This window comes from Chelonus insularis, unplaced genomic scaffold, assembly GCF_013357705.1.
Source record: "Chelonus insularis isolate UGA/USDA-ARS -01 unplaced genomic scaffold, ASM1335770v1 scaffold_714_pilon, whole genome shotgun sequence".
Classification (NCBI taxonomy): Eukaryota; Metazoa; Arthropoda; class Insecta; order Hymenoptera; family Braconidae; genus Chelonus; species Chelonus insularis.
In genome coordinates, this window is record NW_023276795.1 from 417,497 (window position 1) to 435,133 (window position 17,637).

The 17,637-nt window shown below is 29.5% G+C and overlaps 1 protein-coding gene across 1 annotated transcript in view; it reads left to right on the forward strand.

Moving 5' to 3' along the window:
* The first annotated feature begins 1,209 nt into the window (after positions 1 to 1,209).
* LOC118073825 (neurotrimin-like) overlaps positions 1,210 to 17,637 on the forward strand; it is a 97,090-nt gene continuing 80,662 nt past the window's right edge. The window contains exon 1 of the mRNA XM_035094552.1: positions 1,210 to 1,446. Within this exon, the coding sequence (XP_034950443.1) occupies positions 1,335 to 1,446 (112 nt within the window). The 5' untranslated portion in view covers positions 1,210 to 1,334. The remainder of the gene's footprint in view (positions 1,447 to 17,637) is intronic.

Consider the following 17,637-nt stretch of genomic DNA (forward strand, 5'->3'; position numbering starts at 1 on the left):
AAAATCTTATATTATAAGAATATTCATTTAGTTATTCACTTCGAGTGATGACCTGATTACATAGTTATTTCTGAATAAATATATTCATCTTTTTTGATTCGACGATTCTTAAAGATTTGTAGTTGGAAAATCGAATCTCTACTTGGTTGGCTTCGTTTTTTTATACTTTATGCGTCTCACGTGTCGTATTTCCTTGTTGTCTCTGTGGTTTAGTTGCCATTTGTTTGGCTTTTTCGACAAGTAATTACTAGCTTACAAAACACCATAAAAACGATTGAACATTTAAAAAATATACGATTATGGAGTTTGCTGTGTAGGCATCATCATTTATATTTTTTAAATATCACTTTCTTGCACTGATCACCAAGTTGTTTGTGTTTATTACACCAAAAGTATCATTAATTTAGTAACACCATTGAAACACGTTGTTTAATAACAAAACAAAACCAACAAGAATTAAACTATAAAAATTTTTACAGTATTGTGTTGAGAATATTTTTAAAAAGGATCGATAGTCTAGTAATTGCTTCTTTATGTAACACAATATCCAATATATTACATTGAAATTGTGGTAATTGAACATGTTTCTCAGTTAATAAATATTTGAGTTAATTTGATCAAGTAATGTTGGTTGGAGAAAATGTTATCCTAGCATGTATATTAATATTTAATGTTGTAGGATAAGATAAAATGTCAGGATGGATCGATAAAAAAAATGACAAACTGATAAATTTTATAAAACTTTCTTTTATTGGTGCAATATCCTGATAATGTCATTTATGAAAAGCTCATTAGAGGATATAAAGAGACTTTTATGCGACACATACGATAAATCTTTCGCGCTCGATCCTCTCTGTCACTGCTTGAGAAGATGAGAGCATCATCGAAAGAAGCAAGAGACTTCCGTGCAAAGGTTGCCGCATACCTTCAACCTCTTGCGTAAGGGATACGGGTCATGTGTAGTCAGCCGTACCCTCTGTAGTTCGTCAAGCGGAAAAAAGAAAGCTAAACCTACCTTCAGGCTGCGTATGACTGGCGATCATGATGTAGGGGTGATTGCTTCAGGTCATCTCGGCATTTGTACCCCCCTTCTTACTCTACTATAGCTTACTACCAGGGGGATGAACAGCAAACGCGTGGTGGGGATGGCGCGCGCTGTCTACCAGAGAAACCCTTGCATTGTACCCGCAAGTGGGGAGTTGCCGAGAGGTTGAGGATATACATCGGATTCTATCAAGTTGGAACTTCAGTCGCGACGCGGACGACACGCGCGATAGTTATTTGACGGGATCTGAATGTGAGTTGCTCTTGTAATAACACAATATTAATCGGCTATGAGCTACGTGATTAGAATGTTATCAAGAGGTGTCTCTAGAACGTGTCATCCACTTTTAACTGGACTGATTTTTGCAACTTTCTTCGTTTGTTCCACTTCACAAGTCATCGGTGAGTTTATTAAGTTTTTTTTCGACTCATCAGATTGGACCACTTTATGTGAATCAATGAAAAAGTTATCACAATTTATTTATTGTCATCATTTTTATACGCATTTGTGGCTTTTACAAAATTTTTTATGCTACAATGAAGAGTTCGAAATAATTTATTATGATAACAAAATAAATCATGCAATCTTTAAATGACCTTATTGGTTTTTAATTAACGTTATTATTTTTTAAATCTGTTTAATGATTAAATTAAAAATTTAATTATGGAAATTTATAAATATTGGATGAATGTTTATTTTATAAATAAATAATTGTTGAAGCATTCTTTTTATGTTAATTATGAGATTGAAATTATTTTAAATTTTATTCGTAGATTTACAAGTATTTTTTAATTAAATATTTTCAGTTCGAAAAAATTCAACGCGTGTTATGATTTCAGTTGACTCTTCTCTGAGGTTATATCATTTATTTTAATAACCACTCTGACAATTTTGATATTTATATATTTTTTTCTTCATCGTTTTTTTTTCCTTTCTTTCTGCCCCTTATATTCCCTTTAGAGTAAATGTTTCGTGATTTAATTTTTTCTTCTCGAGCGAAGAATCTGAATAAAAAAAATCACGTTGTCACGTGACGATTACAGTGTAAGATAAATTCAAAGCGTAGTTCATTAACAGTTTGTTCATGAAATGCAATTGATTATCGATTAATTAATTCTTATTGAATAGACTCTCGATAACTTAAATGTTTATCTTAAATGTTCGTGGACATCACAGTGTTACCTGCACCTATAGAATAAATTATTTTCATAGCAACTTTCAGATAAAGTTTGCGTCAATTTCACTGTCACACCGGTTGTGAACTTAGATAGAATAATCCATTGTATAATTGGATTTCAAAAACTTTCCTGTTTCCACTTGTTTCTATGAAGTATCGACTAACTATCCCATTTAATATGCACGCATATTTAAACTTCCTTAATGAATCATGACGTTATAATGGTAAAAAGCAATGTGTAAATAATTTTATCATAAACACCGTAAAATATAACGCAGGTATAGAATAGCAGAAATTTTTGTGGTTATTTATATTTAGATCAGACAGTTAAAGCAAGAGGGTGTTTAAACATCATTAATTTTTTTTTTATCAACTTCTAGATTCCGTTATCGATACCCGGGTTGGAATGTAGGTATTTTTTTTTTTAATACATGAGAGTTCTGATTTTTAAATATTCAAAATTACCCAATTATTATTTACAAGAGATCAAAAAGTTTTTTAAAATTGGCCCTGTAAAGGGCTTTTAAAGTCAGCCCTGAATTATGCTGTATATTTTCATTTTCAGCCACATCAATACTTACTCAGGATCATATAAAAAATTTTTTTAGGTCCTAGTTGAGTGCTTTTTTAGTTTTATTAATGAATTATTTTGTGTATGCATATATAATATGTTAAAAAAAAAATTTATTTGCATTTATTTAGAGTATTTAGTAAAAAAAAAAAACACATGGAAAACAGTTATGCTAATTAGCATTTAGGAGACAATAAATTTTAATTAATTAAATGTTATCCTTCATCACTGTTTATATTGTTTATGTGTGTTCGATTATGTGTTACAATTTATTTTAAATTAATTACTGCAAAGTACTTGTCAGGGACTCTAATCTTAATATCAATTTTTGTCATGACTGTTTTTAGAAAATGCATGGCTTCAATTACATATTAGTTTTTAAAAAATATAAGAAAAATAATATTGGAGGGTTAAAAAAGAATTGTAACCGAAAGAAAAAATCTTAAGTATTGAAACAGATTTTGAAAGTCGCAAAAATAATCTAAAAAGACTTCAACAAGTACCTATATTCCGACTCGAGTATTTATCAATCTAGATAAATAAGCAGGAAAAAAAACCCCACAATGCTTTGAACTAATTTTAAATAAATTTATTTATCGAATTGGTAAATAATGACTTGAAAGTCAATCAACAGGATTCTGTAGTTCATAAAGGATGTGGCTCATAAAAGAGAAATATAAGTAATATTTGATTGCATTCAAGAGGGTGAGGGGAAGGTTTTCTTAGCAAATAAACTTCTCAATATGATGCTGTACACACAAGATCGTCGATAAGAAATAAACTCGCAAAGTGAAATGAAAGTGGAATTGACAATACTCCAATAAGCTTACAAATAAATAGTCAAAACAAAAAACGACAATCGATTAATCTTGGATGTATTATAACTATCAATCTTATGCTTGATTGTGTCACGCTCGTGATGGAAAAACATTGCAATGTCTTTCAAGTTTTTTTTTTTTTTTTTAAAGAATCGCTTTCACGTTAACGGAAAAGTTTCAGTAAATGGCAATTCCCAATAGAACAATTATTTGCACAACAGCGGGTAACACAATTGGACTGGAGTTGAAAAAGTCTACAGCAGTAGAGGCAAAAAGAAGAACCAATGAAGAAATCTAAAGCTATCAGGTGGACGGTCCATATGAAAAATCTTCGACTTGTGAGGCATTTTGAAATACCTACCATCGATTACCATATATACTTGACGATGATATGTATACTTTAATATGTTTTCGTGCTTCTGAACAGTAAATGATCAACAGCTTTCAATCATTTCTCCAGTATAATTGCATGCTTATTTGCTCTGGAAGTAAGTGGACTCAATATTGAAATCCCTGACTGATGATTGCACGATACCACCGTCCTGAGTAAACGGAAAATAAAGACGTGATATTTCTATATATAAGCAAACGAGATTTTTATCGACATCGATGTCTGTAAAAGAAGAACTGAGTATCAGTGGATGTTGAATAAAGTTGAGTGAACAGTTTTGAGCTATAGAGTGAACGAGAAGATGAGACAGATATCGATAGAGTCGTAGCACTACAGAATCACAGCCAATAATTCAGCAGTCACAAGCTGAGAGGTGTAAGAGAGCTACTTCAATTCCTCAGATATTCATTTAATTTTCGTTGACATCTCGAGGAAATGCTTAGTGCATATTAGGTGGTGAGAAGGACTGCTTGACAGTCAGTCGCATATGGTGTTACCTTGTGGTTGATTGCGTGATGCCTCCTCTTCACCCTCTCAGAATCGATAGCGTTCGTGTCGTTGGTTAGAATCTACACACCAATATTCAAATCTTCCGCGTTTCCTCAACTCTGAGTTCAGAAACTCTATGTTATAATAGAGCTGAATGCCATACCACTGTTGAAACTCTGTAACACGTGTTTATTGAGACAAGCATGTAACTGTCCACATGGTGTGGTTCAATCGACCGTACTATTTTTTATCGATCGATCGAGAACATTTAATCGAGCGTATGGTTGCAGGGTTCAGGTTTCTTTCGAGCTCCAGCTGACAAACTTTTTTCAAGTAATTTATGCTTAGAAAAAGACTTTATGCTCCTTATTAACTCTTTTTTTTTAATAGCAGTATCATTTTATAGCTTTATTAGAATTCTTTATTCATAAATAAATTTTGATGAATTTTTATGATGTACTCAGAGAAATTTTTTTTTGGTGATATTTTCAAGTAAATTTATTTTATTTTTATTCTTTATTTCTTTCTAGCATGAAAGAGCAGAATCAAAATCACTCATAGAGAAATATTATTTAAAATTGGGAAATATTTTATTATTAATTCCAATATTGAAATGAGCTTTCTTCAGATAATATCTTATTGTAAAAAATATTTTTTTAAGAGTTAAAAAAAAAATAGAATTGTCAGTTAATAGTTGAGACAATTTTTTGTTTATACATGATGTTATTTTATAACAAATTTGACGTGAATATTGACCTACAATTCAGAAACTAATTACATTTATACATTAAAACAGATAAAAATTAAAGATAACTGAATATTTCCTTTTTCTTAATTTTATAACCACTTGATTCATCGTTTTTTTTATGTCAAGTGTCTTTATTAAAATCAAACTGACTTATTTATGATGTAAAATTATTTAAAAAAAATAAAAAGATTATTTAGATTACTTGAAGTGTAGCTGATGCAAATGACGTTCTAACAAGTTCAAAGTATTACTGTGTTGTGCAGAAAAATTTCTTATCGTTAATAATTCCACTAATTGCACTAATGTCTTCCGTCATTCTATCGGGGAAATTAATATTTACATTTAATCTCTATAGCCGTCGTTAATATCATAGCAGTTTCCTTTATTTCTTACGTGATTAAGTATAATTACTCTGATTTCGACTGCTTATCCATAAATTCTTTAAGAAAAATTTAACCATTCATAAAATCCATAACGATTAGCTTCTTATCCTCTTTTATTTCTATTCTATCATCTCTTACTCAATATGATGACGATTTATTTTGGTTCTTAATTTTTCTCTAATACCCATATTAATAAATATATTTGTAATTTAAATGTAGATATTATTATCTTCGAATTAGCAGTTATATTACTCGGAATATTGTGTTGCAGAGAAGTTTGGCACACTAGTATTTTACTTGTTTCATTATAGGGATATTACATATTCTATTTTGGACCAAAAGTTTATCCTTTTATTTTTTTTTTCATTCACAAATATTGTAGAAAGATAATGAAGTGAAGGATAAAGGAAATTCTATCTTCAAAAACAACATTTTTTAATCTTCAATAAAATTTCAATTAAAATTTCTTGTAATGGAAAATGTTACTTCTATTACCTTAAGATTATAAAAGAATTAAGGAAGGATTCCTTATTCAATTTTTCTAAATAGATTTTGCATAATCACTTCAATTACTGGAGTACATTTTAATATTTTTGTTACATTATTCAGAGCAAGAGTAAGAATTAAATTTCGGTCATTTTTTTTTAAATTATTATATCGATATCAAGATGACATGATAAATATAAGAATACATTTTTATTAAAATAAGTCGTTGACAAGTTTATAATAATTTCAAATTAAATTACTAAAATTAAATAACTGAATTAGTAATATTGAATATTAATATTCAAAAATACACAGACTATTTTAGTATTAATAGTAAGTGATATATAATATTCATCTATTCAATGTTTTCTGTCTATTGAAGCTTAGAGATAATACATCTCCACTCTATATTGAATTAGAACTTTTGATTGATGAAAAAGTTGCTATTGTGCTTAGGGTCAACATGTCAGTAGTCGAGTACATATATCAATAGATAGACAGGAGCATTAATCCTCACTTGGTACTCTTGGGTCAATTATATCCGCATTGTTTCTAAGACTGTTTGATTCATGATTTATTCATGATAATAGTAACAAATATGTCAACCAATAGGCGAAGTCATTTCCGAAAACAAAACAGGAAAGTTGTGAAATTATTTATATTTATTAAGTTTGTATTATAAATTAATTTTTTAGATGAAAAATAAACTTTTATTTGTCATTGTGAGATATAATAAGTCTAGTAAACTATTTGAATTCATACGTAGTTATCATAATTTTTAGAATTTATCTCCATGAGTTTTGAGAGCTTAGGAAATTCATGGAAACATTGACTCAAAAGTACATACATTTATGTACATTTTGAACAGTGACTTAACGAATTCACCAAATAATGAATTTATATTTAAGTTGAGAATAATATTCTTTTTACACTGAAAAAAAATATTTTACAATACAAAAAAATATTTATTTAATCAATAAAAAAAAATTGGAAATATTCGCAATTAAATTATTTTTTAAAATCGATTATTTAATTAATTTTTTAAAAATTAAATTCCAGAAAAAAAATATAAATATGAAGATAAATCTTTTATTTTTCAAATAAAAAAAAATGTTATTTGTTAATAGTAAATTTCTTTCTCCACGTAGTTATTTTATATTGTTATATCAAGATTTTTATTGTTTTTAGTAATATTTTACAATCAATGACAAATTGATGCTTTAAGTGAATCAGAATATTTCCTTTCTTATAGAAGCTTGAAGAAATAAAACATCTTAAAATTATCCATTCATTGATTTGAATGCTATCTTAGATTCTTTTCAATCAGAGATCTCTAATAAAAATTCGTCAGATCGAGTAGTTTAAATTCTACTGTCTTATTCGTTATTTTCTCCTCAGAAATCACCGCATTCAATGTTATAAAAAACCGTCTACAAAAAGTTGATACATAAAATTGGGTTTGCGTGAAATTTCTCAAAACGAGTATAAAAAATTGGGGGTTAAATTTGACCACAGTCGGCATGTGATGGCTATCCTAATTGGGTTTTCTTGACTGGGACTCTCAGAATATCTCGAGTCACCTGTAGATGTGATTCGTGTGGTGCTTGGGATCGTCCCATCGCGGACGGTTGACCATGATTGGATCAATTTTATGAGCTCCTTTGGGATACTACCCGTACGTCGATTTTTCGAATCTTTTTTATTTTCCCCCATATTCTTTTGTAACATCCGATACCACTCGGATAGTTATTGCACGATGTACATTGACCTCTCACCCTTCCATGTTGTTTCCTTTCATTCTGTTACGACGTCTAACGGCAAGGTCGTTTGCAGACCCGATCGTTCGATTCGAATTTAAAGTAACATGCAACATCTATCCGGTTTAGTTTTTGCACATTTTTTCAATTTTTGTTTTTTTATAGAGGACGAATGAATTGCTGGTAATAAATGTACAATAGAAAAATATCCATTTATGAATATTATTCTGTTGAGTAGTTTTGTAATCTGATGTTATTCGTCAAGCTTATTGCAACAACAATAATGCATTTTAATAGTTTATTTATTTACATATTCGTTGGTTTACCGAAAATTCATTTTAAAAGGGTTTCAAGGATTAACGTCTGTTAATAGAAATGAATAATATTTATTTAATGGATTTTTATTCCATCGAATGTGATTGATTTATTTTTATCGAAATATTCAATTCACAACAATTAGAGTTAAATTTTGGCCATATTAATTTTTTGTGCGGCTATATTTAAAACAAATAAATCAAAAAGTTTCTTAAACGTCATGTTTCGGAATATTGTTGCAATGAGAGTAATGATCAATTCATCATAATTAAAAGTAGCGAAAAGTATTAATTTTTGTACACGTGATCGCATTTATAAATATATGAATTAGATCAAGTGTATTAAAGAGTCGTGATATCATTAAATATTTGAATAATAATTCCCAATAGTCGAATATTGCAGATTAGTGACAGCATTATCGTTTCCGTTATTAAACCAATTAACGCTGCTTACGCATATTAAGCCATTATCATGAGTGTCGTATTTATTATTTTTTTCTATCAAATTATAAATGATATATTAATATGCTGTCAAAAACTGTTTTCTAATAGCAAAAAAGCCCTAACTAAGAAGTTATGAACCCATTAGGAGTTTTATAATAAATAAATCTTGTTTTATTATAAAAAAAAATTTTTTTTACAGTTAATAATCTGGCGTTCGCAACGCCACCTAATGTTTAATAGTTAAGATATGATTTTTAACTGTTATATAACATTTTTAAACAATTAAGAAGCCTTTTTTAGCATTACAAATCTCTCGAGTAACCTGACGTAAGAATTTTCGTTAGAATTACGCACGTCTGTTTACTTTCTACGTCAGATTGCTATTCATTGTCTGACGTGAAATTTCCTGACGACAATCCGATGTCTATCTGTTTGAGAAAAACGGCAAATACATACGTAAATGACAAACATAGGTCGAAATATCTGAATCTGCCGTCAGTCTTACGTTGATTTGGTTACTAGGACTTTTCTATCAGTGTATTGTGCGTTATATTTTCAGTATACTTTCGAGTCTAAATGTCGCGAGTGATTTGCACGGAAATATAATAAGTTAGTTCAAAAGTTTGAAAAATAAACTGTGGCATTCGGTAAATCTTCAATTTAATCCTTTAACTTTTTGAAGTCATATGTGAGTTAGGATAAAAACTTTTTTTAGAAATATTGTTCTGTCAGTTGCAGTTGGAGTAAATTTATATTTGCATAATACAACTGACGGATCTTATATTATACATTTTGAATAACTACGCTCGACCATTTTTATTTTTTTATAACAAAAAATAGGGTAAAGTCGTCAAAAGCCACGATAAACTGTTATATCTCTTATGGTATTTATCTCTTGATTAAATTATGAAACCAAAATAAGATAGAGTTTATTCGGATTTATAAGATACTATTTCTCTGTGAATAAAACATGCAGTGACTTCACGCGAATAATTATAATTATAATGGATAATCTATTTATTGTCTTTGAAATATTAAGCAGCATATTTATCTTTCCTTACAGCACAAAAATTAGTTTGCACCCTTGCAGTAATTAGTCATCGCTTAACAGCTTATTTTTTTTTTTTTCTGCTCTTAATGACATTAAACAACTTTTTCATTTTCGCTTAGTGAAAAAAGTTATTGTTTCAATTTAGTTATAAAAAAGTGAAATATTAATCTCTTGTGATGAAAGAGATAAATAACGACAAAGAATAGCTGCACAATAAATTATTATAAAAAATATTTAAAATCAACTGATCAAATATTGACAGAGTAGTTATTAAAAAGAAACTTCGTATATAAACGCGCAAAATATTTGACAAAAATTCGCGATATAATAAAACATGTTGGACGACATCCGTTGTTAAATAAATACACGTTGTGATAGTCAACATAATGAAATGCAATAAAAAAGAAAATAATAGATAACGATTGCATAGGTGTATATGTTCCGTGGTATTTCCGTACGTTTTCTGACTAACATAATTTTACTCGGTCGGAGTAAGGAAAGGGATACAAGCGGGTACAAATCTCATTTATTTTGTGAATAATATACAAATGCATGGAAAGCTAGGGAAAATTTCCGTAGGGTGTTTATGTTATGTACAACTCTGTTTTCTGTGTCACAACGTTGGCGACAATGCACTGTTTGTCAAACTAATTTTTTCGATGTTTTATATTTTAATTTGGCCACAAAACGATGCCATGTACTCGACCTAAATTAGCCTTTAATGAATATTCTAACGTAATTGATAAAAGTGGACAATGTTATGCCAATATTTTTGAAAGCACAGTGTACCATAATATTGCAATAATTATGTAATAATTTTACCATGGAGTTGTTTGCTTTTTCTATGTATATTTTATTTATTTTTTATATGGGTGAATACACTCAGAAAAATTTTTACTATTAATAATGAATTTTTTTTTTATTTAAAAATAAAAATTTTTAATTATTATCAGTCATAATAAAATATTTTTTTTGAAATTGACATGGTAACATTTTTATAGATTTAATTATGATTGTTATTTGAAGTTATTTAAAAAAAAATTCATCGAAAAAATAAATTATTATTGTGATCGCTTATTCTGGATAGAATTATTTGAGTATTAGTTTATTCCAATATTTTATTGACTTGATTATTTTAAGATCCATGGTGTTTCATAAAATTTACAATTTTTTTTTATTGATTAAATTAACTTTTTTTTTGTAAAGCGAAATTTTTTTTTTCCCAATGCAGAATAGATACACAAACAAAAATTAAGAAAAATAATTTTTTTTTAACCACAAATATTTTTGGATGTAAAATACCATATGCTACAACTAAATGACATTATTGATATCACTTTGAAATGATTTTTTTTTACCACGGGACATGTTGATTGAATGACAAACCGAAATATGCAGTCATACGAAAAGTAGATACCTCTCGACCGCGTTAAAACAGATTACAGAATCATTAAATAATCAAGCTTCAATTTCCTGAGAGCATTTGGAAAGAGCTCGTTACACAGGCATACACTTTCAACAACACTAACTTTCGTATTTATTTTTGCATTTGTTTTAGATACAAATTTTTTACATGAATACTCAATGTGCGAACACAATTTGCTTTTATATGTTTAAAATTGGACAGTAGGTAAAATTGTCAAAAGAGTTGAAATATTGTCACGTTCAACAAAAAAGTGTGTTATTATTCTCAACTACACGGTCAAAAATACAAGTTGTGGTCATATGTAAATATCGAGTATATCACAAGTATTTTTGTTAAGCAAATAACCTTCAGACTATTCTCCAGTTGAAAGCTCAGATCAGACATTTTATTTTCGTTGACTTTATGGTCTGAACAATAAAAATAATATGGCCACCGAGAATCCATAAATTCCTAAGATGAACCCTCATTCTTGAGAGTATTTTCCATTCGTTGAATCCAATTTGTTGTGTGTCAATGTTGAGTGCTTTGGTGTATGCGGTTCATCCTTTCGTTTAGTGTGCACAGGATGAGAATTGTGGAAATGTCTACATAATTCTGGACGCGTTGACACGTTGGATGTGTCGACATGTTTTTCTGTTATTTCGTTACTTCGTCAACACGCTTTTTCTCATAATGTGATGTTTTCCGAGATACTTATTCATTATGTTCTTCATATCATTACTTTATTCTTCTTTTGCGTTAATGAAACTGTTGAAAAAAAAAATTTATTCACATCCAATGAATGATTTTTTCATATATCTATAGATAAAATATTGTGATGGGCCAAAATAAATATTGAATTGGCGCTGATGAATTCTGTCATTGAATGTTGATTGAAATAATCATTCTATAAATATTATCCAACTGATTTTGGCCATGTTAATTTATTGAATTTATTCAAAAACAAAATGTTTGGTTGTTTATGTTATTATTTTTTCCAAAATGATCGATATCCCATTATAAATAATTGTACAATTTGAATGTCAATAATAATTCAGGTCATTTAATTATAAAATATTGAATATTTCCTCTAAATTATTTTATTAAATAAATAATTCAAAAATTTATTTATCATAAAAAAAGTTTAAATGATCCTTTAAAGTATAAAATATGTCTAACGTTTTCCTTAAATAGACCATAATACTAAGGAAAATTTTGATAACCAAAAGTGCAGAAAATTTATTATAGTACATAGCTTTTTAAAAATATGTAAATGAGAAGTGAATGCATAAGCATTGTGTCGACAGTTGGTAGCTTAAAACTCATTACCATTAGAGCTTAAGAGGACGCATTATACATTTTAGAAGCATCAAATTATTTCAATAATTCTGTCGAGTTTGCTACAGAATTTCTGGGAATTATGAACACTGACGAGTCTGTTAAATACATAAACATCTATGTATTGAAGATGTATACATATGTACAAAAAAAAAAAAAATAAATATATTTAACGGTTGATAAATAGAAAGAATTATTTTCCAGGTTAATTACTCAGTTTCTAACTCACTTCTCTGTGAAATGAAATTCTTTCAACTAGGGCCCTCTTCTGAGCTATTGTTTATTTTGTTGTTCTCTTGGCAAAGGAAGAATTTCCTGGCAATAATACTTGAAAATACCAAACGATAAACGTTGGATTGTCTTTATTCATCAAAATTTACTGTTTCACTGATACACAAAGCACAAATAGTTGGAGAAATAATTTGAAAAAAATTCAATTTTATCTGTTTTAAATTTTTAATTATAAAAAATATAACAGATTTTTCAATAATACATCAAAGGATTAATCACGCGAAATATTTTTGAAAAGTAAAATATTCGTTTCCAACATGTAGCTTCTTTTGTGATTGACATATTCAGTAAAATCTTGATTTATTTTTGAGAATTTTGAAATATATATTAGCTGAAAAGTAAGCACTGGTGATTGATTGAATGGACACATTCGTACCAAATCTTTGAGCTGATTTAAAACTGGACTTTTTACTTGCTTTCAGTTTTATCTCGTTTGGGTTTTCTCGTTCCTCATTTTCCTGTTATATTCATCGTTTCGTAAGCACTGGAACTTGTAATTTCCATAAATTTGTAAACGTCGTCTAGAGTTGGGTGTTCAGGAAAAAGACAGAGAAAAGCTGAGATAAGTGAAGGAATAGTGGGTACTCTGAACAAATCTCATTTTACGAAGGTTCTACCTGCTGCAGGCTAGTGACTGTCACTGTTCGAGGTATAGTACTATACAGAAAGACAACTCGTTGTCGGAAGTTCATTAAAGGAGTTGTGCTCTCTTACTTTTTGTTCATTTTGCCTCAATACACAATTTAGCTAAGTCTTTTCTAATTCAGACCTTTTTATAGACAGTAAAGATTCTTATGAAGATAAGACGTTATCATTTGCCTTCACTATTTCCTTATCATGACTCACGTAAACTATTCTCTAGTTTCAAGAAACGATATCCGTAAATATAAACCGAAATGTTTCGTTTTATAACCGTTTTATTATTTTTTCTTATGCTAGCAATGAACGCAAAGTGTGACTTTGGTTAGAATGTATATAGCGGAGCAGTTTCAAGCTTTCGGGCTTGCTTGCCGCCGGCCTATTGTATAAGAGATGCTGCGCGTAATAGTGTTCATATTTGTGAAAGGGGTTTGTTCCACTTACTTAACCGTCACGGTAGTTTGGTAGTTCAGGGTAACTCTCAAGAGGCTTCCAAACTTCTCAAATTTTGGCAGAGTAAACCAATGAGAGTCAATAAAAAAAAAGCGAAAGGAAATATATAGAATAGGATGAAAACCTAAAGGTAATCAGAATCAAAAGTTACTCCGATTATAATAAATTTGTTCTATTTTCTCAGCTACCAGTTATTCATTATTTTATATTATTATTTATGATTAAATAAAAAATATGCACTGAGGTATAAAATATAGTTTGGTTAGTAAAGTCCTTGATTAAAATATCAATACATCATAAAATAACAGTACACGAAAAGATATCAAATGATAAATAATTTATTAAAAACGATAGGACAGATTTTATAATTAAAGAGAGACGTCTGATGTATTCTAGTCTTGTAGATGGATAAAATATTCGATTAGGCTGAAATAAAAGAAACGTCTAAAATCTTTAATTAATTAAATGAAATGAAACATTTAAAATCAAGCAAACAAGCTAAATAATTATTTAGTCTAGTTTTCAATATTGTTGCTTCCCAACACTGCCTGTTTGAAAATAAAATAAATTTTTAGAAGAGAAAAAAAAATAGAATTTACATTAAATAGTCACGCAGATGTATTAAAATTTTATTTTTCAAAAAGCTTCTTTAGGTTTTAATTTATGTATATTTCCTGGAGAAAAATAGCACAAAAACTTTTCAAATTTTTTTATCCTTTTCAGATAATATTTGAACCAAAAATGGTGATTCTGTTTAGGTAACTTGTTTCGAAAGCTGAAATCTTGAATTTTTTTTTCTTGACATGTTCTAAAATTTTCTACTGATTTTATTTATGTTCTGCAAGTTGTCGTCTCAACTTCGTGTCTCTATTATTCAAAAGTAAGTTTCTATAAGATGAAAAAAATAATATAAACTGAAATATTGAGCTTTTGAACAGGATAAAGAAAATTAAGTTTGATAGTTATTGAATTTTCATTAAAACTTCTTTTTTTTTTTATATATATAAAAATTGTGATATTTCATTGTCAATCTGAGTTTTTAAATCTTATTCATTTCTCTTGTTGATTAGTATTTATTAAAACTTTGTCACCAAATTTATTTCTAACTTTTAATTAATTGATCATATTTATGATTTTCTTACTTATAAATTTATTCATATTATTTCGAAATAATTCAAGTCATTTCTTGCCACATTTCAATAAACTTAAAAGTTTATAATTATATTCATAGTTTAATTTAATGTATCTAAAGTTTTGATGGTTAAAAAAAAAACTAACGACAAATAGAAATGAAGTTTGGAGTGAAAATTTAAGTTATCGATAACAGAATTTCAATCCAGTTGAAAATTTACATAAATAATAAATAATTAAACAAAGGCAACTTATAGATAGCTAGCTATAACTTAGTTTTCTTTTTATATAAATTCTTGTAAGCGATAAAAAAAAGCTTATGAAAATCCAAACGTTAAGGTTAACGGACAAGCAAATATTTTTGAACAGATATTATTGGAGACCGTTCGTCTTTTGTAGATGACGTTGCACAGACGGTGACCAAACTGGGCTTCAGATTGAAAGTAGTGAGTAAGGAGAGTGAGTGTCGGTGTAGTCAGCCACGACGGTGCACTTTAATGCACCTGTCGCAATTCCTCCATTCCAATAGTGAGCTTTCTGACCTGACTTGTGTTTCAGTCTCAAACACTCGTGACCTTTTCCTTAAAGTCAAACGTACGTCAGTCGATCGATTTCATTTCATAAAATTTCAATCGATTTAGTTGAATGGATTCCTAATATGTAGTTTCAAGGTTTAATGAAACATATATTTGTAAGGTACATTAATAATTCCATAAGTCCATGAAGAATTTTAAATTTATAAAAATTATTAAATTAATTAAATGATGTGATGTAATTAGTTTTATAGAACTTTCGACAGCTTCCGTGCTTTTTAAATAAAATAATAATTATCATAACTAATGCATCCATGGTTATTAATAACACAACAAAAAAGGCATCACGAAAGTGCTTTCTGTTTTCAATTATCTACTACAGTATAAAAATTTTCAACCATCATCTATGAATTAATCTCTCATTAATTATTTCACTGCTAATTTGGAATTTAATTCTTCCATACTTTAATGCATTCATAATCATTAATTTTTAAACGAGTTACCAACTGCAGGTATATTATGTTGTTGCATGTATTGGAATGTAGTTGAACATTTTTTCTTTTGAATTTACGAGGTACTTTAAGAATGACTAATTTCCAAGGATTTAGCTGGGAAAGGTCACACATACATCCTCACAAGACATAACTTTTCTAATGTCTAGAAATGAAAGACATCCAGGCATACAAACACGTAGACAGCAACTGGAGCAACTCGTAAAAATAACGATTACGCGTTACTGCAAAGTCATTAAAGGCTCGAAAGCCGTATAAGAGTAGCATGATTCGCGAGACCGACGCGCTGAGTGTATTAACAGGGTCAGCAAGTCCGGGAAACCTTGCTGATGAAAAGCGAAAGAGAACACGCAAAGTTAGCCAGCTGGACTATTGCCCGTGGGAAACGTGACATGTCCCTAGTGGAATTCAAAATCTAGACGGAACAAATGCGCAGAGGAGGTTGAGAATACGATGCGATAAGGCAGCTTTATGGGAGCCGGCAATTCTCTCCTATATCGTAGCTTAAAAAACAGAGTAAAGGTGTAGGAAAGAAAATAGAGAAAGTACTAGAGTACTAGATATAAGCAAGAAGATTTCAAGTTGCAGTTGGTATGAAAGCCAACTGCAGCTGCGTCCAACAGGCTTTCGTTTTGGCCCAGTTGAAATCCAACAATTCTTTGCCCTCTTCACCCCTCTCTTCACCTGCTGCAGTTCACTGACTAAGGTAAAAAGCTTTTCGAATTTGTATCTTGCGCGTCCGTACCTGTATGAGAGAAACATCCACATGTAGTCTGATAAGCTCTCGGACGAGTTCCTGAAGAATCTCAACGAGTTGTAATTTTTTTGTTTACCTTTTTTTTTTTATTTTCAGAGTGAATTGTCCAAATGTGGAATGTTCGCTTTTAGTAGATTTTTGACTGCTTTTTAAATTTATTCAAAAAAATAACATAAAGATTAATTAAGAAAATAATTTTTTTTTCTCAAAAAAGTAAAATAAAGCTCAAAGTATATTCGTCAAAATAATTTTGATTGTGACTGTTCTCGTTGTTGAAAAATGAAGTTGAATTTTTTACTGTAATAATATAGATAATAGTGAAAAAAAAAGTTTTAATTTATCAAGACTCATTTTAAGTAATAATCAGTAAAAAAAATCGCTTTTTATGAATTTCGAAGAATCAGAGTTAAAAATATACCAAGTAGCCAAAGTGGTGACACTTTTTAGTAGACTACTTACTTAATAAAATTCCAATAGCTAAATGTAAGTTTGGGCATTCGTAAAATTTTAAATCACAAAGCACATCAAAGTAAAGAATAGATCTTGGATTGCGTGACACTGTTGGCATGCTTTTAAATAAATAACTTTAGTTCATTCGTTTTAATCCAAAGGTTTTTGGCTTAGTAAACTATAAATCAGCATACGAAAAGCGATATCGCACCTGTGAGGAGAAGTAGCGAAAGGTTTTGTATTGCCCAGGTCAAGACTTGGCAAAGATGGAAGAGTTATTCCAGTGTAATGCATTCCAGTTGTTTGGTGTCGTGGCAAACGAATATAGCTCTGGCGTGCTTCTAAGGTGGTACGTCGAGGTTCGTCCCTATAAACAAGCCGGTAAGCCGCCCAACAGAGCCTAGGACCGTCCCGTTATAATAGATTATACTTGAGGAAGGGAGTAAGGGGTTGA